Source organism: Penicillium riverlandense, assembly GCF_028828495.1.
Source record: "Penicillium riverlandense strain IBT 135883 chromosome Unknown utg000003l_segment0_segment0, whole genome shotgun sequence".
Taxonomy (NCBI): Eukaryota; Fungi; Ascomycota; class Eurotiomycetes; order Eurotiales; family Aspergillaceae; genus Penicillium; species Penicillium riverlandense.
The window spans coordinates 1,944,471-1,967,760 of NW_026643196.1; the positions used below are offsets into that span (position 1 = coordinate 1,944,471).

Genomic DNA, 23,290 nt, shown 5'->3' on the forward strand with positions numbered 1-23,290 from the left:
ACTGTCACTCTGAGTAGCGTCACTCGCCCTGCTGTTCATCCCTTGATCCCATCGCCACCTAACTAGTGGAGCCGACTAACCCCGCAAACCTGCCCTCCCCCGGATTCCCACTGTGGGACCAGGCTAAGGACTCCGCTCCCCCACCCTGAAGACCATCATCTCTGCTCCTTCTCTTGTCTCCTGTATAAACCAATAAGCCACTGTCTTTGATAAGACGTAGAGAGGGAAGGCATCTCTAAATCTCTCTTGTCCCTGGATACAGTCCCTCGATTCGCTTGATCGGATTATGCTTGTTTCGCCGCGTTTCGGGGCCAGGGGCCTCGACCTATCACATACATGATGATCGTGTCGCGTACGCAATAGTAACCTAGTCAGACACGCAGCCCCCTTTTTTTACACGGACTCCCCGGTCTGGGCGATAGTCCATTACGCCAGAGCGAGCCAATCACAGGGGCAAGGCAGTAGGGGAGAATGTGGGGATTGGCTGGCCTCCCTGATTGCCAGCACTACCGCTCGCCTGATCGAGTATTCCGTTCCCTTGTTTCCACAGGAAACACGCCTATGGGCAAGGAGAGAGGGGCGCAAGTGATGACCAGTGGACAAACCGGCGTCCAATAGAGTGATTAGGTAGTCGTACCAGACTTGGTCACCAACTATTGCCACTCATGCTGACTCCCCCGGACCATGACGAGCCCATCAAACCCCGCATTCAGCAGGTCAGATGACTGCCCAGTATATAACCCTTGGTTTCTCTCTCTCCCCTTCTTTCACTATCCTTATTATCATCACCATCACCATTTCACCAGTTTCCATCACCATCTCCACTCTACCATCATCAATATGTCTGCGCCGGTCGGTACTATTGTCCAGCAGCTTTCTGCCCTGCCTGCTCGCTCGAGGCAGGGTCTGAACAACCTGCGGCAGAGACTCTTCCAGGGTACGTGTGTCTAACTCCCACCCTCATCATCATCACGACCACCACCATCATTATTATCATCATTATCATCCCACCATCACCTTCTATCCTCTACGAGTTGCTAATATTCTCCACAGACTCCAAACCAAAGAAGGAGGGCCAGTTTCTGCGCACATCTCTGAGCGCCCACCAACCCGTCTGGCTCGCTGCCGCTGGCGGTGTCTACACCAGCATGTCTGCTGTCTACCTCACACTGCGGTACCTCAAACGCGTCCGATAGATACTAGTCTATCATGAATGGCTCTCGATCTCTCCGTGGCGCGACGATCTCGCTGCCCTTCGCTTCATATACATGACCCCTTGACATGACGCTTTCTATCATTCTATCACCTACACATCTTTCGAGACCATTCAATACCGAAATCCCCGTTGACCGCCATGGATTAGATGGCTGGGGATTAGTGTGTCCCTGTCAGCGACAGGTTTCTATTTCTTTTGTTCCATCACAGATTTCTTATTGTCGCCATAGATTGGCATGACACAGACTGGAGTTTCCGGGGGTGTGCTTTACATTCATTTCACTTCATACCGCAGTTTGTCACTACTGTCTGACAACGCACAATTCAATCGGAATGACATTACATGAATCTGATCCATCGTAGATGTGCGTAGTCTGTTACTCGTAGTCGGAGTCATGATGACCAAATAGACTCTGCTGTACGTCAAAGACTCCTTTCGCTCCGATAGGATCGGGATAGGATCATTTCGTGCTGTTTTGAGGTATCTACCTGTCAACACAGCATAATATGTCTCGGGGCATTCATGCAAGGCACAAAGCAAAAAGCCCCTATCAAGACTCGCAATTCCGGCCAACCCATCCAGACCGCGTACACCGCTTATTGTCTGTATTGACCTCTCGATGATCTCATGGATCCGTCCGGTTCCGGTGGAGCCGCCTTGGCATCCCCCGCAATGTGTGTGATCAGTGGACCCGTGTCCACACCTTTATTTCCTGTCTTATCTTTCTTGATTAGAAGAATAGTGTCAAGACAATATCCCACTATCGTCACAATTATTCGTGAAGCTTCTCGGGTCTAGTCCTACGTAGCAATGTTCCAAGTGAAGATTTTGCATTCAGAGCACTCTGTATATTAAAAACTTGGTCATCAAATAATCCCGTTTCGTGCTTATAGTAGGAAATAATACCGGTAATTCTGTGCGACTTCAGTTCCTAACTATTAATAGTTGGTATTACCTCACTTGCCATAGAAGTAAGTGGTGAGAAATTGGAGGAATATCCCCCTACCAGCGGTTTCGACACCTACTGAACACAACTGGATTTAGCATAGGAATGTACATACATTTTGTACACGTAAGGAACTACTACTATTGATTAGTTACGGCCTATCCTATGTCCAAGGGCTAAGCGCGAGAATTCCCCTAGGTTTCCTACCTCTTAGTTCTTTAATCCTGATACTATATACCTCAGCCTTTCGCCTCTAGTGCAATTAATAGTGGTGATAATACAGTTGTTTCCATTAGGAGTTAATGAGTAAAGGTGCCCACCCATGCTGGGGGAAATTATTGAGCGGCAGCGGTGCCCTTGTCAAAGTAGTGCTTGATCATGTCTATGCACGAAAACCAGTTTCGAGGGAGCGAAACGTACAGAAATTAGCAATTGGTGGTGTCTTGTGCCCTCCAGCTGAGGTGCTCGTGATAGATTGCTTGGAGGAGATTGGTAATAATGACGGGGATTCATGGCAACGGACAAATGATGCTAGGATCCACTGTCTGGCTCCGCCGCAGTTTTGGGCATACCTTCCACTTAATACCAGTGTCCTGGATCATTTGTGAACACACTGAGAGTTGACGGTATTACACTGGCATTAGCCTCGTACGCAAAGCGAAGTTCATTCTCAGGAAAATTTGCTGGCATCACGACTTGGTTTAGAAAAAGGATGTCTTGAGGAGGACATGAGGAACCCAGTGCCAAGCAATCCACTCCACTTCGAAGTAGGTCTATGCCTTGGTATCAAAGCGCGGAGGACTCCATAATAGTCATGCACGATGAGACGGCAATAGTAAGTGCACTTTAACTGTTAGCACTCGAAGTCCTCATTCCATATCCATTTTAGCATGATCCTAGTGGGGTTGCTAACACGTCACTGTGGGCTATGCTCGGCAATTCTAGGTCACGGCATTTACAATCTGATAACTTGATCTCACAGAACTCTCATGGCTAACCCTTTCTGAATCACTTCCATTTGAATATTATTGTTTCTAAATATCACATTTTGATCGTACATTGCCCCCTCGCGCTCGCGCGGGGAAGTGCTTTGGGCATCTTACCAGTACCCGTCCATACTGCTATATTAAGCTGCAAATCATAACAACCGCCGACCCACCCCTCACCTTGGCAAGTCTTGTCTTCCCGCAGCAATATGAACCTTGCTAGTCTTACGTGACTAGTGGATCGCTCTGATTCGTCTCTCTGTACCTCCGCGACGCGGGACAGAAGAACAAGAAATTCCACGGATTAAATTCCTCTCATCATTGCCGATCTCGTCCAAGCACCGGGTGCTAGACTGACCGAATGGATAAAATATTTTGCCCATATGCAACACAGGGTCACATCTCAACCGCTGTAGCTTTTTACCGAAGAACTATATTTGACAATTCTCCTCACGCGGAGAAAGACGTTGACAAAAGGTGGGGACGTGATAGTTGAGGACCATCGCGCAGGTTCCACACTCGGCACCCCGGACGTTTTTTCTCTGCCCAGCTATTGCTTGCTTTTTGCTTCTTGAGTGGCTCATGTGGGCCCCTCCTGGCTTCTAAAGCTTGGCTCCGACGTTCTAAGGCCGTAATCCGCGTCCTATTAATGCGAATATGCACGTCGTGCGTCCATTCTTTGTGCTCTCGTGACGGCTTTTATCGGCGTGATTGGCATCATGCTTCTCGCTTGCCTGTGTAAAATACTCTGTCGCTCGGAAATTTTCTGTATGACACCCCCGATAGGGCACGGAACGCATTTGCATTCTGGCGGCATGAGATCGAGGACCTTGCTTTTTCATGCAATTCTTATTTGATCGTGACGCCCATTCCCCTCACCCTATAATAGTTCACGTCGTCATTGGAGGGCTAAGAGAGAACTAAGCACAGCCCTCTTCAAGATCGGCCAGCATTACTCCTTTTCGCTTCTTCCTCTTGTTGTTAGTCGTTTAGGGACCCTCTCGCGATGTACATACTTAGACTACTTGCATCTGTGGGATCCACTTCAAATAGACAACACATTTTCTACTTGCAGCAGGAACAGGATGGATTTTATACTATCTTCAGGAGCTAAATCTACGGCAAGCATGTACATGAGTTTCCCTGTAAACTTCGAGCGGGGAATCCGCTCAAAATAGCATTTCCTCTATCCCCAATACATCACCTCTCGGTTACGGCCATCCGTCTCCCCTCATTCCGGAAGTCCGGCAGTTGCTCATACGAGTCTGTGTGTTTGCTGTATGGCAGAGATTTCTCTGCACTACATCATCGTGGCTTGGCCTATGAGGGGAGTAACCATCTCTGCCGGGATGTTCTCCAAGAAAGAGATGCAACGTGAGGGGAAGCAATAGTGCAAAGAAAACGAGGTGGTCCAGATACTTTGATGATGCTTATAAGTGAAATTCGTGTCCATATAAAGGCTGCTCCCACACCGACGCGCCAGCCCAACCTGAATTGGCACATAGCTTGTTCACTTGGCCAAATTTACTTCCTTTCCTGCCATGATGAAGCTTCAAGCTCTTCCTCATATCTTTGCTTTGCTTCCTGTCTTCCTCCTTCTTGTCAATAGAGCTCCAGCCCGTAGGGATAGCAATTCTGGTCTAAGAGGCTCTGAGGATTTGCTTGGATACTCGCCATCCAAAGTAGTTCCTGACAAAGCTCAGCCTAGTATCCAGTACAAGCTAGTGCCAGGACAAAAGGAGGATGCCGACACAGGAGCCTATCTGGACTTCGTGAATGCCGACAACCCCCAACCGATTCGTGGCTCAAGTGGCGGTGATGACCCAGGCCCCAGTAGGTCTTTTGGGACATTGACTCGTCAATGATAATACTTATATATTCTTTTAGGGAACTATTACTACGACCGGATTAACAGTGACAAGCTCGCCCCTCCGGGGACTGACGAGGGTCAGACAATCAATGCCCAATGGCCTCTTGGTGAGTTTATGCCACAACTAGGAAGAGCTTTATATCTAACAGTCGCTATAGGACTTAGCCATAACCGGTAAATAGGGAATCACTCAGCCTCTAGCCTCTACTAATAGCTCTGTTTAGATTGGGACTCAAAGGGGCCGGCTGGGCCCGTCAGGAAAATACGGGAGTAATGCCAGCTGCAGTGGCAATGGCTGGTGTTGATATGCGACTTGAGCCAGCTGGCTACCGAGAGCTCCACTGGCACGTCGCTGCGGAGTGGTCTCTCGTCTTGAATGGTTCCTGTCGCATCCAGGTATGTGGTTTTCAGCCGACGCTGTGAAATATATATTGACATATCTAGGCCATCAACGAGAATGGCGAGACTTTCATCGACGACTTGACAGCAGGCGACGTATGGTTCTTCCCACCGTGAGTTTCCTCGTCTTATTTAAACTTCGTTTACTAACTTTAATTTGCTAGTGGCATTCCCCACTCTATCCAAGCTCTGGATGATGGCGTCGAGTTCCTGCTTGTCTTCGATGACGGTAGCTTCAATGAAGACAATACCTTCCTTGCCACGGAGGTCTTTATGCATCAACCGGTGGGTTTCCCAAAAACACCATATGCTGTACACTCTAATTCTTTCTGCAGAAAGAGGTCCTCGCCAAAGACCTCGGCGTTCCCATCGCGGCATTTGACAACCTCCCCGATGATGAACTATACATCTTCAAAGGCACCCCTGCTCCAAAGGACATCGAGGAGCAGAACGTGTCTACAGCCGCTGGTCTTGTTCCGCTCGCGCAGAGCTACTCCTATCACTTCTCGGAACAGCCAGCCCACGAGGTTGCTGGTGGCTCTGTCAAGATCGTCGATCCAGTCACCTTCCCCCTTGCTAGTAACTTCTCTGCTGCTATCGTAACAGTTCATCCGGGCGGCATGCGTGAGATTCACTGGCATCCGAGTAGTGACGAGTGGACTTTCTTCATCAAGGGCCAGGGCCGTGCTACCCTCTTTACTGCACCGGACCAAGCAACCACTTTTGACTACCGAGCCGGTGACGTTGGCTATTTCCCGCAGTCGAATAGCCACTACATTGAGAACACAGGTGACGAAGATCTGATGTTCTTGGAGGTGCTCCAGGCCCCTCAGTTTACTGGTATGTCACTCTTTTGAAATTTTACAATTTCTACCTACTAACCATCTAAAGATATGGCTCTTGGCCAATGGATTGCTTCAACGCCGAAGCAGATAGTTGCTGATACGCTGAATCTGAGTGAGGAGACTCTCAGCAAGCTCAAGACGGAGAAACAGTATGTTGTTGCAGGAACCACTGATAATTAAGTGGAAGGAATGGTTCTTTCCAATTATGTTCGGGATATCACTCGTTACTCAGTTATGCACCGGAATTATCTATTGAAATAATTGACTCCAATGATTTTAAAGAACTATTTGCTCTCATATTTGTTACTCGAATTCTGGTTAGAAAATGGCGACGACGGAGACTCGAATCTTGTCAAACGCATATAAGCTCAAGCAAAACTATGCACAAGGTTAAAAGTGCTATTCAATATTCAATACAATTGCTATGGGAAGGAAAGTAACAGTCGTTCACACTTTGTATGGTGGTGGCAAGTCCACAGAATCATCAGACACAGCACCATCACTATCGAGGTTGTCGTCTGATTCCGCGTAGTAGGAAGGAGGACTATCTCTTGGGAGTTGAGATTTAGAGTCCAATTCAGGGAGAACAGGTACAGGACCATGAACCTGTAGCAAGAATCAGTATCGTTCTCATTCTCAAGCTTTCAGAAATGCAACCCACGTGTGACACTCCACTGTCCTTGCTTATAGCAATAACCTCCCGATCTCCAATTCGACCAACAAGGTCCCCTTTCTTCCAAACCCCATACTTCAGAATCATCCCCTTAAAGTTCGTCCCAGAGATAACACAATCGGTTACATCGCAGTCATGCAAGGTAGCCCTGCGAAGCCTACTATTGGAGACCGCTGTCCCAACCAGCGTACTCCGCCTGAGATTACTCGCTTCCCGCGCAGCAGACTTCTTCAGCGAGCTGTGCGACACATAGCTCTGATCCTGGACCACGCTATCCGTGGCATTATTGCTGTTAAAGCTATTCAGATCGCGCAGTTGTGAGTTGCGCGCAGTGGAGCGGTGCGCGCGCACGTTGTTGATGACGCAGTCTTTGAATGTGCACCGCTTGACCCAGGCGTTGCTGACGGCGCAGTCACTCAGATCGCTGCGGATAATGGCGTTGCCGTCTGAGGAGTTGGAAGCAATGTTATTCTCCATGGAAGTATCTTGCATTACCACTCCCTTTAGGGTCGAGCGGTGGATGGAGCTGGACGATGCTGACAGGCCTTGGAAGCTGCTCTCCTTCACCGTGGACCTGGTGATTGTCGGGTTTGAATCCCATTGCGCTGGTGTAACAGTAGTATCGACTACCTTGCTCCGTCGGGCGTTGGGAACCGTCGACATAATGTGTTTTGTTGTGCGGTGATGAACTTGAAGTTCTCCGCTGCTCTGGGGATCCGCAAAAGATAGTCCCGGGCTCGGTCCCACCGATACGAGCGGCATCAAAAAGCTGCTGCCTAAGTGGCGGCTGAGATTTAGTGGCTTCCATTATTGTTGGTACAGTACCTAGAAAAATATATCACAGCTTGTATCTACGGTCTAGCTCAAGGATTTAAGAAAAATGACGCAAGGTTAGGTTGCCCTCTCGCACACAGCCGGGGCCGCCAGTCACATAATTACAGTATTGTACAGAATGGTCCAAAATAGTGCCACCGCTTCATTTATACAGATTCTGAGAATTTTAGTATACACTGGTACTGAATGCACCTACGATTCCTATACTGAGGTCATGAAATGTCTACATTCTGATCTAAATTACCCCTATTTATGTGGGAAATTGGGACACTCCGGGCTGGTGGTGGAGAATAATTACAGTAAATTTCGAAAACGACTACTCCCAGACAACGACGCTTTGGTACCCGAAGTATGGTTTATACTATCAGCAGCAGGAGACAGCTTAACCCTGGTTGAGCAAATCGGGGATATCCCACCCGTAATCGCTGAAACCGCCCATTCCCAAGTCTGCCAGGTATTGAAAGGCCTCAAAATGCATAGAATCAATAAAGCCATCATTTTGCCCAGTTTGCGGTTGGAAATGTTGCGGCCGGTAGCTATAGCCATTGCAAAGATCCGAAGAGTTCCACGGCGGTTGCTCCTCCAGAGCATGCAAGAGTTCATTACCAAATCGACTGAGAGCAATCGGTACTGACGTTGTTGTTATACTGTCCTGAGAGACAAGGCGTGTCTGGGGCGTTTGATCAGTGAATAAACTAGGCGGCGGTTCTATACCGTCTGGCGGTTGCGAGAATTGATTCCCAGAGGCAATCCGTACAGGTCCCAATGCTCTTGGCGACTCCAGGACTTGATCCAGAGATGGATCATGTTGTATCCCACTCGAAACGGTGTTGAAACTCTTTGGAACTTCCTTTTGCGCGAATGGGGAAGGGATATGTGTGGAATTGTACACAACTCGCATGAACAAACCAAAAACCCATCCTGCCAGACTATAGGTTTCTTCAAATCGTCTCAAGCTGAGCAGTTTAGACCTCAAATCTCGTTGTAGCAGTTTACATTGATGGGATCCGTGGTATGTGATTCTACAAATTGCACTGTCATCGAAGCGAAAATTGCAGTCACGCTATATCAACAGTGTCTTAGTCTATACTCACTGCGGATCACAATTTTGGCACTCACCAGATCATTGGGAATAAGAAGGTCTCCCACTCGACAGATATCTCTTCGACAAGGGACGTGATCTTGCTCGCGGAGTCCAGGAGAATCTCTGACTCTTCCGAGCCAATGATACGCTCAGTAGTGGCTCGCTGTACTCTCTGATGAAAGTTGATTCGGTAATAGCTGCAACCTGGACTAGGCATTGCGACACAGACATTTCAATAGTCGTACTGAGCGAGGCTGTACATACTGATAATTGAGGTGTAGACTGAGACAGAGATGGTTTATCTTAATGCGGCTGAGTTCCCGACAGCGCGATTACAATACACGACAGCTTTCACCTTCTTCTGGTTCTCTGTGACTTCACTGGCGACAATTTACATCATCCCTTATATCACCGATGCCGATGAGTTAGGCCCTTGCTTGCCGTAATTCCAATTTGGCAAAGTCTTGCAATGATATTGATTGACTGGAACAGGGGAAATCTTGGCGCTAAAACATATCTCATCTTCGCTGGTGCTATTTTATTATTTCTTGTCATAGCCTATTTTCACTACCCGGAGATCAATGGCAGGAGTGCAGCTGAGCTAGACGAGATGTTCACTCAGCGTATACCAGCAAGAGCTTTCAAAAGTATGATGCTTTTCTCCAGTACGAATCTATGGGAAGTCTCATATAAAAGCTGACTGTTTGTCTTTCAGGACATATATGTACTCGCATCGAAGGGAGTCTCGAGATAACCGATATTGGGAAGAACGGTGTTCAAGAAGTTGAAATTATCAGCAAACCGGCCAGTAAGGCCGATAATTAATCCTCAAGAACTTATATTATGCAAATACTTGCCCCAAGTCGGACTCCCGACTGGTTTCATTCATTATTTGCACTTCCATTATGAGACATTGTACGGTCTAGATTTCAGACAATAACACCTAGTCGGTAGCAGACAATTCGACGTAACATGTTAAAGCTCTTCATATGAATTGAATATGGAAGTACTGCCGCTTGAACATGTGATTTACTGCCATTCCCACGTTCTGCCAGTAAGAATTGCTCTGTGGTTTACAACTAGAATCTGAGGACGTGTGAAATCGACGCCGGAAACGGCTGCGTTCCCACCCGTAACTTTGGACCCAATAGCAAACGTTCAGGAAGTCATCTAAAAATAGCAGCTCTTGCTATGTCGACCACTCCTTCATTTCTTCGAGATGTTGATCTGGGGGCTTTGCGCCAGGATGGAGCTGCCCATCGGGCGGGGCCAAAACAAAACCGGGCCCACCAACATTGTGATTTATTATAGGCACAGCATCACCTCAGTTTCTGCTCTATCCACGTTTTCCATTTCTCTTTTGGGTCTATCTAGATACAAGTCATCGTGCCTCGAGTCACGGACATTCCAAGATGCCATACGACCGCGATGAAACTGTTCGGGAAGTGACCGCTTTTTACAAATTCCTCGTCGGCACTCACATCCCCGAATCGGCACTGAAGCTGCCCCCCGAAGGCGGCTGGCCTGAGCTCATAGACGAGTGGCTCTCTTTCATGGGAAAAGATCCAACGGTCATGACCTGATTCGGCATCTACCGTACATTCGATGGGACAGACCGGACGAACATTTTCCGCTCTACCCCGACACCTTTCCCGTAGACTTCACGGGCGACGTTCTGCAGAGCGATCCCGATTATTATTCGGTTGATTCGCTCGTGTATGTAGGAATCGGGGTAGGAGAAGGCGTACTTACACTCGCGCGTTGTGTCGGTCGTATCGGCTACTGTTTTCTGTTAGATACAGAGAGAGGAACGATCACGCTAGTAGATGCCCAGGAACCCACAGCCCCAACAGACCTCTCACAGGATGTAGATGTTCGTTATGACCCTTTTGGCCAAGATACTATGCCAGTTGCAGGTGCTGAATGACGTTCCACAGACGGACGATAGTGACGATGAGGATGACCAAGCATCAGACGCCGAAGAAAGCAGCGAGGAAGAGCCGGACGATGAAGAGAGTCCGGGGCTGCCAGAATCCTGGCGTATACAGGCGACTTATACGGTCCCCGACTTTTTCAAGATGATCAAGGAGGAATTTCGGACTTTCACAATAGTACGTTACTCTCCGATGACCCCGGAAAATGACATATACTAATAAGTAGCTCAGGTCGCTACCGATCCTACTGAAGTGATTTGGGGAGGAAATTTCAGATCGGAGCTAGACGAAGTCAAGGGAATATATGGCCGGCATGGTTGGCTCACTGAGAACTATCGAAAAGATCAATGCCTCAAAGAAGTGAACGAGTTGTGGTTCGCCATATGAAAGTCCCACTTCCTCAATCAGGCGAAAACTGTAGTCACACTGCTGGCCTGGGGATACGGACATTTTGGTGGAGGACATTAGCATATCCAAAGATTCAACGCTCTTTTCGAGATTGAGCCAACCAGTAACGTCGTTACGCTTTACAACACATCTCACGGTCAGACAACCCAGGTTTTAGCGGCGGCAATGCTAAGCGATTCGAGCATCGGCATTCGTCAAACAGTGGATCAGCACTGGGATGGAATCGAAAGCCAGACACTCGCAGAATCCATAAACGGGCATCTAGTAGCTCTAGTGAAACACTACAGCATACAACTTGCAAGTCGCCAGCCATGGACGCAAGGCCCGGCCACCAGGGCAGATATACAATACCTGGTAAGAAGATTCGAATTAGCCGATGTTCCTTTCCACGAAATAAAACCCGATCCACTCACTAGAAAGATGCACGCCATTGGAGAAGAAATAACTAGCGTAAGAAATGAGAATAATCAAACAACTCTCAAACTTAGCTATGCGGCGAACCAAAGCGTATTTCAGACCTAGTGCCGTAGCAATGTCATCCAAAATACCAACTAACATACTTCTAAAGAACACGAGCAAGAAAAGTCTGGAAGCTTCAAAAAGATGAAGGAAAGTCAAAGACCCAGCATCACTCTTAGCATATTTCTACGCCGTCTCGAACAGAACAATAGCGATAGCATCGTTCAGAATCAACTCGCCAAAGATGATGGTATACAGTTCCGGCTCGACATTGTAGAGATTGAAGATAGCCAAGATAGTGACTGGGTCTGCTTCAGTTTACTACATCAAAGGAAACAGAGAGAGATAAGCACCGCCACACGTAATGTGGCGGTGCAGCAAAGAACCCACACCAGCCACAGCCACTCGCGACACAAAAATTGCCCGCCGCAGAAATCCACAGTCACCATCCGCGTCTGGGGTTTTCTGATCAACCAAGCCCCCCTTTTCGGTCTCATTACATAGTCAGTGCAAGAGTCATTTGACTACCCCAACACACAAAATGGCACCGATATCTATTGCCGACCTGGTGGCTGCTCTCCCCTCGGAGGACACCTGGGGCCCCGCCACCTCCGGCGACAACATGCTCGAGGGCGTGCCCTACGCACCCTTCTCCAAGGGCGACAAGCTCGGCCGCATGGCCGACTGGACTTCCGAGTCCAAGGACCGTGAGAGGCAAGGTCGCCAGCCCTACAACCGGAACTTCAGAGGTATGTTCTTCTTGTTCCATATTTGTCTTTTGCAAAATTGTTTCAGGCACTAATTCCAAAAAAAAAAAAAGACCAGCAGGTGTATGGCGCCGGCTCATCCAGCCTGTTCACCATCCAGGCCGAGGACGAGTCCTCTTTCTCCGTCGTCGACAACGCTCGCTCGTCGGCCAAGCGCACCTTCGGCCGCGGCGGCGGCACCGTCTTCCGTGGCCGTGGTCAGCGCGGTGGTCCGGGCCAGCGCGGCGGACGTGGTGGCTTCCAGCGTGCTGGTCCCGGCGGCCGGGGACAGGGTGATCGCTTCTACGACAACCGGGGTGGCCGCGGCGGCCGTGGCGGACGCCGCTTCGGATGGAGGGACTGGGACAAGCCGCAGCGGACTCGTGAGGCGTCGGTCAACGTTCGGCCAGACTGGACTATGCTGGAAGAGGTGGACTTTGCGCGTCTGTCGAAGCTGAGCCTCGAGGCGCCCGAGGGCGAGGATCTGGATTCCTATGGTTTCCTCTACTACTACGACCGGTCGTTCGACAAGCCGCCTGTCAAGAACGCTGAGCGCAGACTGGCCGCGCTTGACCGCGCCGCGTACAATGTTACCACTTCGCAGGATCCCGTCATCCACGAGCTGGCCGAGAAGAATGAGGCAACTGTCTTCGCTACCGCCGACATCCTCTCCATGCTCATGTGCGCTACTCGCAGTGTGTACTCGTGGGACATTGTCATCACGCACCAGGACGACAAGATCTTCTTCGACAAGCGGGAAGGCTCGTCGTTGGATCTGGTGACTGTCAACGAGAACGCGATCGACGCCCCGCTCGAGATGTCCGAGGCCTCCGCTGGCAACAAGCCGGAGCAGATCAACACTCCCGGCGCGCTGGCCATGGAAGCCACCTTCATTAACCACAACTTTGCGCTGCAGACGGTGTCCGAGCAGCCATCGGCCAAGGTGGAGTTTGCCCAGCCCAACCCCTTCTACAATGAGGCCGAGGAGACCGAGCCCCTCGCCTCGAAGGGGTACAAGTACCGCCGCTTCGACATGTCGCTGGAGCGCGACGACGAGCCCGTGCAGATCATCGTCCGCACGGAGGTCGACGCCGTGATGAAGAACCCCACCGGCGGCGCGGACCAGCAACTGATCGTCAAGGCGCTGAACGAGTTCGACCCCAAGGCGCAGGGCTCCGGCAGCGCGCTGGACTGGCGCACCAAGCTGGTGTCGCAGCGCGGTGCCGTCATCGCCACCGAGATGAAGAACAACAGCACCAAGCTGGCCCGCTGGACCACGCAGGCCATCCTGGCCAAGGCCGACGGCATGAAGCTCGGCTTTGTCTCGCGCGCGAACCCGCGCTCCGCGGCGGGTCATGTTATCCTGGGTGTTGTCGGCTACAAGCCGCGCGAGTTCGCCAGCCAGATGAACCTCAACCTGACCAATGGCTGGGGTATTGTGCGCACGATCGTCGACCGCATCCGCACCCTCGACACCGACGAGCCGGCTGACAAGGTCAAGAAGTACGTCCTGATCAAGGACCCGAACAAGTCTGTGCTGCGTCTGTACAGCGTCCCTGCCACCACCTTCGAGGATGATGAGGAGGCCGAGGTGGATGAGACCCAAGAGAAGAGCGAGGAGGCGGAGGAGTAGATTTTTCTTATACTTTGATTTTTCTGCCTTGATTGTGCATATGTGAAAAGTTCGTTAAGAGTCATGAATGAATATCCATTTTGTGAATATTTCCTCTTCTATTCCTATTCCAACTACAATGACGGTGAAAAACGGCAGGTCCAAATATGTGCAGACAGAAATAGTATGTCATTGGCAAGCGACATAGATCGAAGACCACAAAAAAGGAAAAATCAAAAGACGAAGCCCAGTGCATGGGCAGTCTGGGCTTTTATATACACCTGGCTCATCAAGAGAAAGACAAGAAAGAAAGCAGCTGACAGTGGAAATAGAAGAAAAAAAAGGCAGGCTTGATAGTCCTCCACATAGGACATAGAACACTAATGGAAAAACGAATAAACGCAGTACATAGCAGCTCCCAAGTTCACTCCAGTATACGCACACACAGAGACACACAAGCCACTTAATAACAATTTCAGCAAATTCTTTCTGCCAGACATCAGGTCATAAACGTTTTCATTGCGTACACAGCTCTCGCCGGGAGAAGATGGGTTGGTAAAGGTTGCTCAGGCATACATGGAGTCGTCGTGAGCGCCTGACACCCCCACGTCGACCTTGGTGCCTACCACACTGCTCAGGCAATCCATGAGCTCGAAGTCCTCGACGACAGCGCCGAAGCCGTAGCAGCGGACTTTAGTATTGAGGGTCTCAATGATAATCTTGACATCCTCGCGACTCAGGGTGGAGTACAGCTCGTGGTTCTTGAGGCATTGCAGCGCCATGATCGGGGTGATCTGGCCGTCTGTGACGAGCTGGCGGCTGAGGTTGAGGAGGGTGCCGAGGTTTGCGAGTGGGAGGTCGTACGTCTTGTGTGGATACGGGGTTTCCGCGGTGGTGTTGGCAATGTAGCTCGGTGGAGGGCAGGTGGCCATCAGGGCGTGGCCTGAAAACGGCATGTCTTCGTCGTCGGCTTCAGTAATGGACCGTCGGCACAGATAGTCGGTGTGTTCGCGGCAGGGACTTTCCAGTCTGTGTGCATTCAACAAGGTCAGCCAGCAATTCAGCGCTTGGGGTAAAAGAACATACGTGAGGATAAAATCAACCTGCAGCTGCGGGTCAGTCTCGAAGACGCCGCGAAGAGCAGGCACGGGAGGCTCCGGGCATGCCGACGCCGAGAGATCTAGGCCCACAGACTGTTCACCGGGACTGATCTGGTACACCTGCTGCTGCGGCGCATATGGCATGCCCGGCGAAACATCAAGGCGCTCGACCCCGCCATTGGCACGAGGGCTCAAACCAGTAGAGATCGTCGTGGGCGGAGTTGTATTTTGATGGCTACCGTTTTGCGTGATACCGGCAGTATGCGAGCCGGTGGTGCTCGCCGTAACGGGGCTAGACTGGTAGCCAGTCATGGGAGGGCGCTCCGCTCGGCGGCGCTCGAACTCGGCTTCGTAATGGATTCCGTGGGCGCCGAGGATCTCCTTCAAAATCTCATTTTCCTCGCGCATCGTATGCACCATGGTCTTGTGTTGCTGGAGTGCGGCGGTGACATCGGCGATCTCGGTCGTATAGGCTTCTCGTAGTCGCGACACCTCGGTCTCCAATGCACGCATGTACTGTTCCTTCCGCTCGCGGTGGGTCCTGCAACGGTCAGGTCCGCACAGACGATTGAACAAGGGTATCGTGATTACCTCTGTGCCTGACGGTTAAGTTCTTGACGCCGCGTCACCGCGGGCTTGCTATCGGGCTTGGGGCCTCGCCGTTTGGGGGCCGCGCCATCTAGCTGAGATCAGTCCTCGATCGCAACCCGATCTCGCTGGGCCATCACCCACCTCGAGTAACCTTCTTGGGGCCTTGAAACAACTTGAACAGATCCGAACCGAATCCGCTTCTCGAAGGGGTAGCTGGTTCTTCTGTAGTAGATTGCCCCATGTGTTCCTCCCGTTGAGGGGGAGCAGCATGGGCGAGACGTTAGCATCTGTATGTTCCTGGTAGTCTTCCATCCGGTCCCAACCCGTGCTTTGCCAGTGGCTAGAGCCTCGGATCCAAGATAATCGCTTGGTGGGATCTTCAGACCAGAGGCAGCCTTGCGCCGGTGCAATTGTCCAGGGAAGGGGGGTCGATTGAGGAAGAGGTAAACGCATCGAACCACGGTCGAGGTGCGATGCCTGGACAGAGCCAGGAGGATCTCTGGCAGCGATGGAACTCACCTGGAATTTGCGTCTGCATGGGCTGGACCATGGGGTACACCCCACCGCTGAAAGACATGCTGCGATCGATCTCTGTGCGATCGTGGTCTCGGGAAGGCCCGCAGATGGGGTCGTGAGGGAATGAAGGAGGCGAAGAGGCTGGGTGTGGCTCAAGGGGAAGGAAGGAAGGCAGGAAAAGTAAAGTGGGATGGAGAAAAAGCAAGCAAGAAGACTGATTATGCAAGAGAAGAATGATGACAGGCAGATCAAGACAAGAAGACGAAGATGTTAACGAGGCAGTGGAGAAAAGACCCAAAGTCCTGAAGACCGCCTTGGTACCCGGCCCGCCACACTCGGTTACCGTCAAACCGAAGTACCCCGGAAGTATTCCCTGGAATTGACCAGTCCATTTCGACCTTGACAAATAGTTGAGCAGTAACACCCTTCGTCGCTGGGACGCCACAACCCGCCCCAACCCCCCCAGAACGGGCCATCCTGGTGCGATGGGCTGTCCTACTTATGGACCCCGAGATCTTGGTCCATGTCGCTGCACCCAGTGCCAGCAGCGACGACGCTCGCTATCGTGCCCAGGTCGCGGCCATCCTGCACTTCCAGAGTGTGTCGCGACAGCCCGTGTGGCTGGGCTTCGACAGCGACAGTCCCGACGAGCGGGATGATCGTCGACGCCATGACGAAAACCTCCACTCCTCTACAGAGGTCATCTCCGTCCCGTGCTCGCTGCTCAGCCAGCCTCAGAAGGCACGATCATCAGGGCCCAGCGAATGCAGGAGTGCCGTTTCCCCATCCATCGGCCAAAGTGGCCGTGTCACTCAGCCACAGGCAAATCTTTCTGATGCATCCATTCAGGATGGCCGCCTATCAGACCCCGGCGACGCTGTCAAGAACCGTCGAGAATCATTGGAGAGCCTCATCAGTGTCATCCCTGATTCGCAGCCAGAGATCCTGACCGAGTCGGATTCCGCGACACGCCCAGGACAATCGGATCTCCCCGCGGTCAAACGGCGTCGTATACAGCCATCATCCCCGGCCCAGCTGTTAGACGGGACCATCGCACCTCCCAGAGCTAGCTCGCCGGCGTTTAAGCAATCTACCGGCAACCAATCAGCAGGCCAGTGCCACAATGGCGCCCCAACCCAACCTCTCGCAGATAGGGCTACGTATACCAACCTCACGACTCTCCCACTGGAAATCCACCCCCCACCACCCCCAATCTCCAACACCCACTTCACAACCCACATAACAGCCACCCTCTCTATGCTAGCAGAGCGCCTCAAGCCATCCCGCACGTACAAGCCCGTTCTGCAAGCGCGGGATCTAGAGAAACTAGAACGAGGACATTGGGTGGTTCACATCAACATCCTCGATCCACCAAGAGAGCAACGCCAGCAACGCCAGCAACAGCAACAGCAAGCCCCCCGTCCCGCACGAGATTCATCCCCGCATCCACATGACTGGGACGCTGCATTCTTCCATCGCTTCTGGACATTCCTCTCCGAGTTCGTTGCGAGAGATGCGCGTGCGGGCTGGGGGGTGTGGTGTATCCTAGAGAAGGCAGAAGAAGATGCGCATCCAACCCTCCTGTCTGGCGGAGATGTTACGTCGGATTTGTCAACGACGCCGGTCTCGCTGAGGGTGTATGCATGGGGCGAGGTCGCGGTGCATGTTTACCTCCTCCTGTTTCTGGCGAGTGAGCGACGCATTCGGGGGATGGGTGCGCAGTGGAGGGATGCCCGTGGAGAGGTGGTTATCGAACTGCCGTGATGACTGAGATTTATAGAAGACGACTATGCACCTAATCCATTGCATTGGGGAAAGCGGGAATGGTGTTGTGTTTTTTCCAAAAGCATCAACTTGTTTACTTGCTTACTTACCTAGATACCCACTTCGAGAAATTACAATGCCTTTATGCCACTTACTTCCAAGGTTGCTATATCCACAATCCAAGTGTATGGTTATTCCTTGATTCGACACCCGCAAAGGATATTGTACATGCATGCTCGGCACAAAAGACAAATCACCCAAGCCGACAACGGGTTGAAGCGCAAAGAAAAATGCGGTTTGTTTTGGTCAATTCACAGCCAACAAACGTTTTCCATTGAAGGAAACAGAAGAAAAGATGTGACACCCCGTAAATCCAGAACACAAATTGTCAAATCAGTCCCATCCGTCCACCGAGGCGCCATGCCACATCCGTAGAAAAGAAAGAGTAGCAGAACAAGAGAAAGGGGAATAAAGACTAGTAGTTCAGTTCACCGCCGCCAGAGCCGTCGACAGCGTCAAGGTCCTCGTAGCTCTTCAGACTGCGTCCCTGCACAGCTTCGCGAGGCGGGATGCCTTGCGGTGCACCGTGACCACCCATCGCATCTGGGAACTGGCCGGGGGGAAACATCGCTGCGGCGGGGTGTCCGGGAGGCACGCTGACGCCTGCCGGCGGAAGACGGGCGCCAGGGCCATACATGCCACGAGGGCTGAGTCGGTCGTTGCGGCGACGATCGTATGGGCCGGGGCGGTTGTGGCGCCCACCGCCGCGACGCATGGCGCCTGGCTGATGTGTTCCCGAACCATCGCCAGGGACCATTCCGTTTCCGCTCCAGCTACCGGGGCCGGCGCCCATGAATCCGGGCATCCCGCCAGCAGGGAAGCCAGCGGGCATGCCACCGGGGCTTCCGAGTAAAGGTATGTTTGCCAGACTAAACCCACGAGGTGTACCACTATGGCCCTGACCAGAACCAAGTGGGAAGTGTCCGTTGCTGCTCGCGTCTGATCGCGACGGCGAGATGCGGGCTGGATCCAAGACATAGGTGTTGACGAGGGAGAGCTATAGTACTGGGATTAGCGCTGGGCATAACAGAAAGTGCGTTCAAACTTACATCGCGTTTGATATTCTCAAACCATTCGGCATGGCGCTTCTCGACGTGCTTGCGCCAGAAATTTTCAGCCTTGAAGAGCTTGGCGCATTCAGGCACTTTGCAACGGTATCTCGAATCTTCCTCCTCTTTCACGAACTTAGACAGCTCGTCCTCGACCGCCTGATCAACGGGCTTTCCGCCCAATTTGGCGAGGTCAACATTCTCGGGCTCGAGAATCTGGAGCAGCTTATCCTCAAAGGTCTTGACCCAATTGAAAGCACGCTGCAACTGTTGCTCGGATTTGGAGGCAAACCGCTGGGTGCGACGTTCCTGCACAGGTGACGCGCGTTCCTCTCCATCCTCACTAGGCTCTTTCTTGTTGACTGGGAATGGCAGTCCAAAAGCGCTGGCCCGAGCAACTTCCTTGGCCTGGCTGGTGAGGCCGGAGCGCGGCCGGCGAAGGTGTCCGCCGGGGCATTTGCGGCCGAGCTCATGAACTGAATCACTCTCAAAGACACAGAAGAAGCAAAAATTGTGGACCCGTCGCAAGTATTCAACAATCAAATCCAACTTCTTTTTCCTCGCCACCAGCTCCTCGTCATCACTCTCGTCCTCTTCAGGAAGCTCAGGTTCTTCACCCTTTTCCATTTCGTCTTCATCCAGATCTTCCTCGTCGCCATAACCATTCTTCCGCTTCTTGACACTCACGGGCCCAGTGACGGGGGGCTGCAACCAGCCTTTCCCACGCAGGTCCTCCACACGCTCCTCGATCTTTGCAAGCCCATCCGCGCCGTCTCCCATCTCAGCATCAAATTTGGAGATCAGTCGCGTGGCCAGTTCCAGATCCCGTTCAACTCGTTCCGGGGTTGAAAACAGGTCCCACAGAGCCTTCTTCCTCGGTTGAGAGGCCGGGGCATGTACACCGACATGGCAGACAAAGTCGCCGTGAACAGGATCATGGATCGTCTTGTCGTTGACCGCTTCGAGAGCCTTCTCGGCCGCACTGGCAGTAGTAGCACCTCCGTCAGCGCTGGCATCGTGATCCATCTCGCCTTCTTCATCACGCCCATCTCCTCTCTCCATAACTGTCGTGTCCGCCGCAGGGTGGAGCATGATCCATCCTATCCGATGATACTTCTTAGAAGGGTTGGGGTCGCTCAGACTCAGCCACTTGAACCCGCCATCGCCCTCTCCCAGATGCTCCTTACAGAATGCCTCAATCTTTTCTCGGCCAACATGGGGCGCCAGAGTCTTGATGAGTAAAGCGGGTTGAGACAGGGCGTCGTCGCGCAGCGCTCCACCTCGCACAGGCAGAAGATCGAGAACGCCCAGGGTCTCTCCGACAGCGGTAGTCTCGCCTTCCTCTTTTTCAACTATGCCCCCAGCACCATCGCTGTCCTTCTTGTAGATACCCTCCAAGGTAAAGTCATCGAACATGCCGCCTTCGAGATCATTGTTCCATTGCTCATATGCCCCTGTCCGGCGGAAGTTCATCAGGTTACGGCGGATGGGATCCCGGACCTCAGGGACATAGCGCTCCTTGAACCATTCTGCGTTCTTGTGATGCTGAACGAAGAGCCTCGCGAGCTTCACTTGTAGGTCAACCTTGTATGTATCATAGGCATCCTGGATCTGCGCTCGTTCCTTATCGCGGTCCTCGCGCGCCTCGCGCTCGCCCTTAACACGATCCACTGGGCGACGACCACCATGCTTGGCACGCTCCTTTTCTTCCTTCACCGATTGTTCAGCTCTCCACCATTCGGCGAACCAAGTGAAGCCGACTTGGAAATCAAGGTTCAGAGGATTGGGAAGAGGATTTGTCGGAAGCGGCCGTTTACCAGAGTCCTGTCCGGGGACATAGCGGTCGATGTTCGCAACGTTTGGGGAGGGAGCACGGCGGCGGTCTTCACGCTCTCGAGCAGCATGCTCTCGCGATGTATTGTAAAAGTCGTCCCTGGAGTTGCGCCGATCCAAGGGCTCGTAGCGGTCAATCATGACGGGGGAACGGGAGCGTCCACGTCCACGGCGGCGGTCCTGCTCGACTGGGTTCAAGTTAGGAACCAAACGATCACCAAATAAGCTTGCGAGGAATGGCTTACCAGGCGACCGACGTCTGTAAGAGTCCCCTGGCGACCCATACTCATTGTAGGAATCCATCGTCACAAGTATTCCTCAAGGCGATCCTCTTTTGTGCCTGGCCGTGCCAGCCGCTACCACAGTTGGGATGCTAGTCCAAACACTCGGCCTAGGCAATCAATGCGGGAACGGTGTAGCCGAAGAAAGGTCGACAGACAGTAGGAATGGCAAGCTGAGCTAAGAGTCGAACATCATTAGATCCCGTTTTTGGTTCAGTGGTGGAGGCTCGGATGTTCATGGAGAGCAACAAAGGCAGGAAGGTTGGAAGAAGAGAAGGACAAGATGAGAATGCAGTCAACATGGGCAACCCCAGAGACAGGGGCGTAGAAGCGCCGCATGTCCACGCAGGGAATCCGGTCAAAAAGAGAGTGAAGAAGGCAGCTCGTGGGAGCTAGCAAGAAGAGGCACGAGGGCCGCGCACCCAGCGACGGCGAGTCACTGGCGCAGGAATGTCTCGGAGAAGGGAGAAACGAAGAGTAAGGAGAAAAGGAAGGGACGCTGAATGACAGCAGAAGGGCAAGGCGCTCCAAAACCAGAGGAATGAATGAATGAACGAATGGGGGCTCAAGCGGTCGACTGACTAGGATGAGGCAGGCAGGTAAACGTACAAGTTAAGTGATAAACAACAAGAGGACAAAAGCATCAATCCTCAGAAAGAAAGTCGAGACGGACGATCGTAGCAACAACCCCGGGGAAGCTTAGAGTTGGGTTTAGGTTGGGGAAGAAGGAGGTGAGACGGACGGCGAAAGACGATCGGGGCGATCCAGAGCTGGAGAGCGCTAGGCCGAATGGGGGCCGGCTTGGCTAAGCAGGAACCGATAGCAACATGATTGTCTCGGACTGATCTTACACCCTGGAACAAGACAAGACAAGACATGACATGACAAAATAAAATAAATCCCTGTCTCTCAGAATTCATTTTGCAATGGTTTAGAAGGATTAAAAAAAAAAAAAAGAATCATTTCCGATACCGGGGATCGAACCCGGGCCGTCCCGGTGAAAGCGGGAAATCTGTTTTCATTGTTAGAGAAAGACCGATTACTGTGTTGAGGAGGTGGAACGAACCCTAACCACTGGACTATATCGGACACTTTAAGGAGATAAAGCTCTGCTTGGCAATCATGGTCTTAGATAGTGGGCCACACCTAGCTTAAAGATGGTTTTATAGACTGAGTGACTTTAAGTTGGAGAGGAAGTGAGAGGGACAACGAAAGACGATTGAGGCGATCGAGAGCTGGAGGTATTAGTTAACTTGACCCAATGGTAATTGACGGCGCAGGAACCAAGCAGTGCAACAACATAGAGTCGGACTGATTGATAGTTACAGTGGGGCTTCGGTTAGAGGTTCTCAGACTTATGGAACACCACTGTACACTCTGCAATGAAATAAGACAAAATAGAAAGTCTTGTCAGATACGCTTGCAATGGTTTAGATGGGAAAAAAAAAAGAATCATTTCCGATACCGGGGATCGAACCCGGGCCGTCCCGGTGAAAGCGGGAAATCTGTTTGCATTGTTAGAATGAGAGTCCAATTACTAGGCTGAGAAGGTGGAACGAACCCTAACCACTGGACTATATCGGATATTGCTTACGATAGGCGCACTTTATGGATAGATCAAGGAGACAACAAAGTCAATAATCGTATCCTTGGATTGTTTCGTCACAAATGGTCTTTTAAGATTATTCTATAAAATGAGAGTCTATTAAATACTCAACGGTTGAATTTAGACGTAACTGTTGATTATCGGTAGTTCCATGGTCAAATCATTGAGGAACTGTCCTTCTGACCCTCCGAAAACCCGCTTCACGCCTCCTTAGAGAGCTATCTCTAGGGGTACATCCCATACCCTGCCTCACTACAGTAGGCAGTTGACTCCAACACCTCTCCAAATATTATTATTCATGCCGAAATCTTGATGTGGTAGGATTTTGATCTTGATCTTGGCTGTTACGAATCAAGGAGTCGGACGAGAAACTGTGCATTGGACGAGCGTAGCTAATTTTGATGAAGAAGAGGCGGAGGGAGATACCACTTGTTGAATCTACCAAGGTCGGCTGCCCGGCGGTGATGACCTGCTGAAC

The 23,290-nt window shown here is 51.6% G+C and overlaps 9 protein-coding genes across 9 annotated transcripts; 5 read left to right on the forward strand and 4 right to left on the reverse strand.

The window, feature by feature from the left end:
* Positions 1–840: 840 nt before the first annotated feature.
* Positions 841–1,196, forward strand: N7474_004439 (uncharacterized protein; the record flags this gene model as incomplete). Its single annotated transcript, XM_057195854.1, has 2 exons — positions 841–937; positions 1,054–1,196. 2 exons carry the CDS (start codon positions 841–843, stop codon positions 1,194–1,196), a joined length of 240 nt encoding a protein of 79 aa, XP_057053250.1.
* Positions 1,197–4,692: 3,496 nt separating this feature from the next.
* Positions 4,693–6,442, forward strand: N7474_004440 (putative oxalate decarboxylase; the record flags this gene model as incomplete). Its single annotated transcript, XM_057195855.1, has 8 exons — positions 4,693–4,981; positions 5,036–5,125; positions 5,177–5,192; positions 5,243–5,414; positions 5,463–5,530; positions 5,582–5,702; positions 5,753–6,257; positions 6,309–6,442. 8 exons carry the CDS (start codon positions 4,693–4,695, stop codon positions 6,440–6,442), a joined length of 1,395 nt encoding a protein of 464 aa, XP_057053251.1.
* Positions 6,443–6,709: 267 nt separating this feature from the next.
* On the reverse strand, positions 6,710–7,598 carry N7474_004441 (uncharacterized protein; the record flags this gene model as incomplete). Its single annotated transcript, XM_057195856.1, has 2 exons — positions 6,710–6,868; positions 6,924–7,598. The coding sequence occupies 2 exons, from the start codon at positions 7,596–7,598 to the stop codon at positions 6,710–6,712; spliced, it is 834 nt and encodes a 277-aa protein (XP_057053252.1).
* Positions 7,599–8,151: 553 nt separating this feature from the next.
* On the reverse strand, positions 8,152–9,070 carry N7474_004442 (uncharacterized protein; the record flags this gene model as incomplete). The annotated part of the gene is made up of 2 exons (XM_057195857.1): positions 8,152–8,725; positions 8,889–9,070. The coding sequence occupies 2 exons, from the start codon at positions 9,068–9,070 to the stop codon at positions 8,152–8,154; spliced, it is 756 nt and encodes a 251-aa protein (XP_057053253.1).
* A 1,195-nt stretch (positions 9,071–10,265) lies between these two features.
* Positions 10,266–11,174, forward strand: N7474_004443 (uncharacterized protein; the record flags this gene model as incomplete). The annotated part of the gene is made up of 5 exons (XM_057195858.1): positions 10,266–10,424; positions 10,512–10,569; positions 10,650–10,726; positions 10,791–10,964; positions 11,019–11,174. 5 exons carry the CDS (start codon positions 10,266–10,268, stop codon positions 11,172–11,174), a joined length of 624 nt encoding a protein of 207 aa, XP_057053254.1.
* Positions 11,175–12,195: 1,021 nt separating this feature from the next.
* On the forward strand, positions 12,196–14,033 carry N7474_004444 (eukaryotic translation initiation factor 3 subunit D; the record flags this gene model as incomplete). Its single annotated transcript, XM_057195859.1, has 2 exons — positions 12,196–12,403; positions 12,475–14,033. 2 exons carry the CDS (start codon positions 12,196–12,198, stop codon positions 14,031–14,033), a joined length of 1,767 nt encoding a protein of 588 aa, XP_057053255.1.
* Positions 14,034–14,578: 545 nt separating this feature from the next.
* Positions 14,579–15,625, reverse strand: flbB (the record flags this gene model as incomplete). The annotated part of the gene is made up of 1 exon (XM_057195860.1): positions 14,579–15,625. One exon carries the CDS (start codon positions 15,623–15,625, stop codon positions 14,579–14,581), a length of 1,047 nt encoding a protein of 348 aa, XP_057053256.1.
* Positions 15,626–16,720: 1,095 nt separating this feature from the next.
* N7474_004446 (uncharacterized protein) lies at positions 16,721–17,983 on the forward strand (the record flags this gene model as incomplete). The annotated part of the gene is made up of 1 exon (XM_057195861.1): positions 16,721–17,983. The coding sequence occupies one exon, from the start codon at positions 16,721–16,723 to the stop codon at positions 17,981–17,983; it is 1,263 nt and encodes a 420-aa protein (XP_057053257.1).
* Positions 17,984–18,458: 475 nt separating this feature from the next.
* On the reverse strand, positions 18,459–21,228 carry N7474_004447 (putative arsenite resistance protein Ars2; the record flags this gene model as incomplete). The annotated part of the gene is made up of 3 exons (XM_057195862.1): positions 18,459–19,040; positions 19,093–21,113; positions 21,171–21,228. 3 exons carry the CDS (start codon positions 21,226–21,228, stop codon positions 18,459–18,461), a joined length of 2,661 nt encoding a protein of 886 aa, XP_057053258.1.
* Between the last annotated feature and the right edge of the window lie 2,062 nt (positions 21,229–23,290).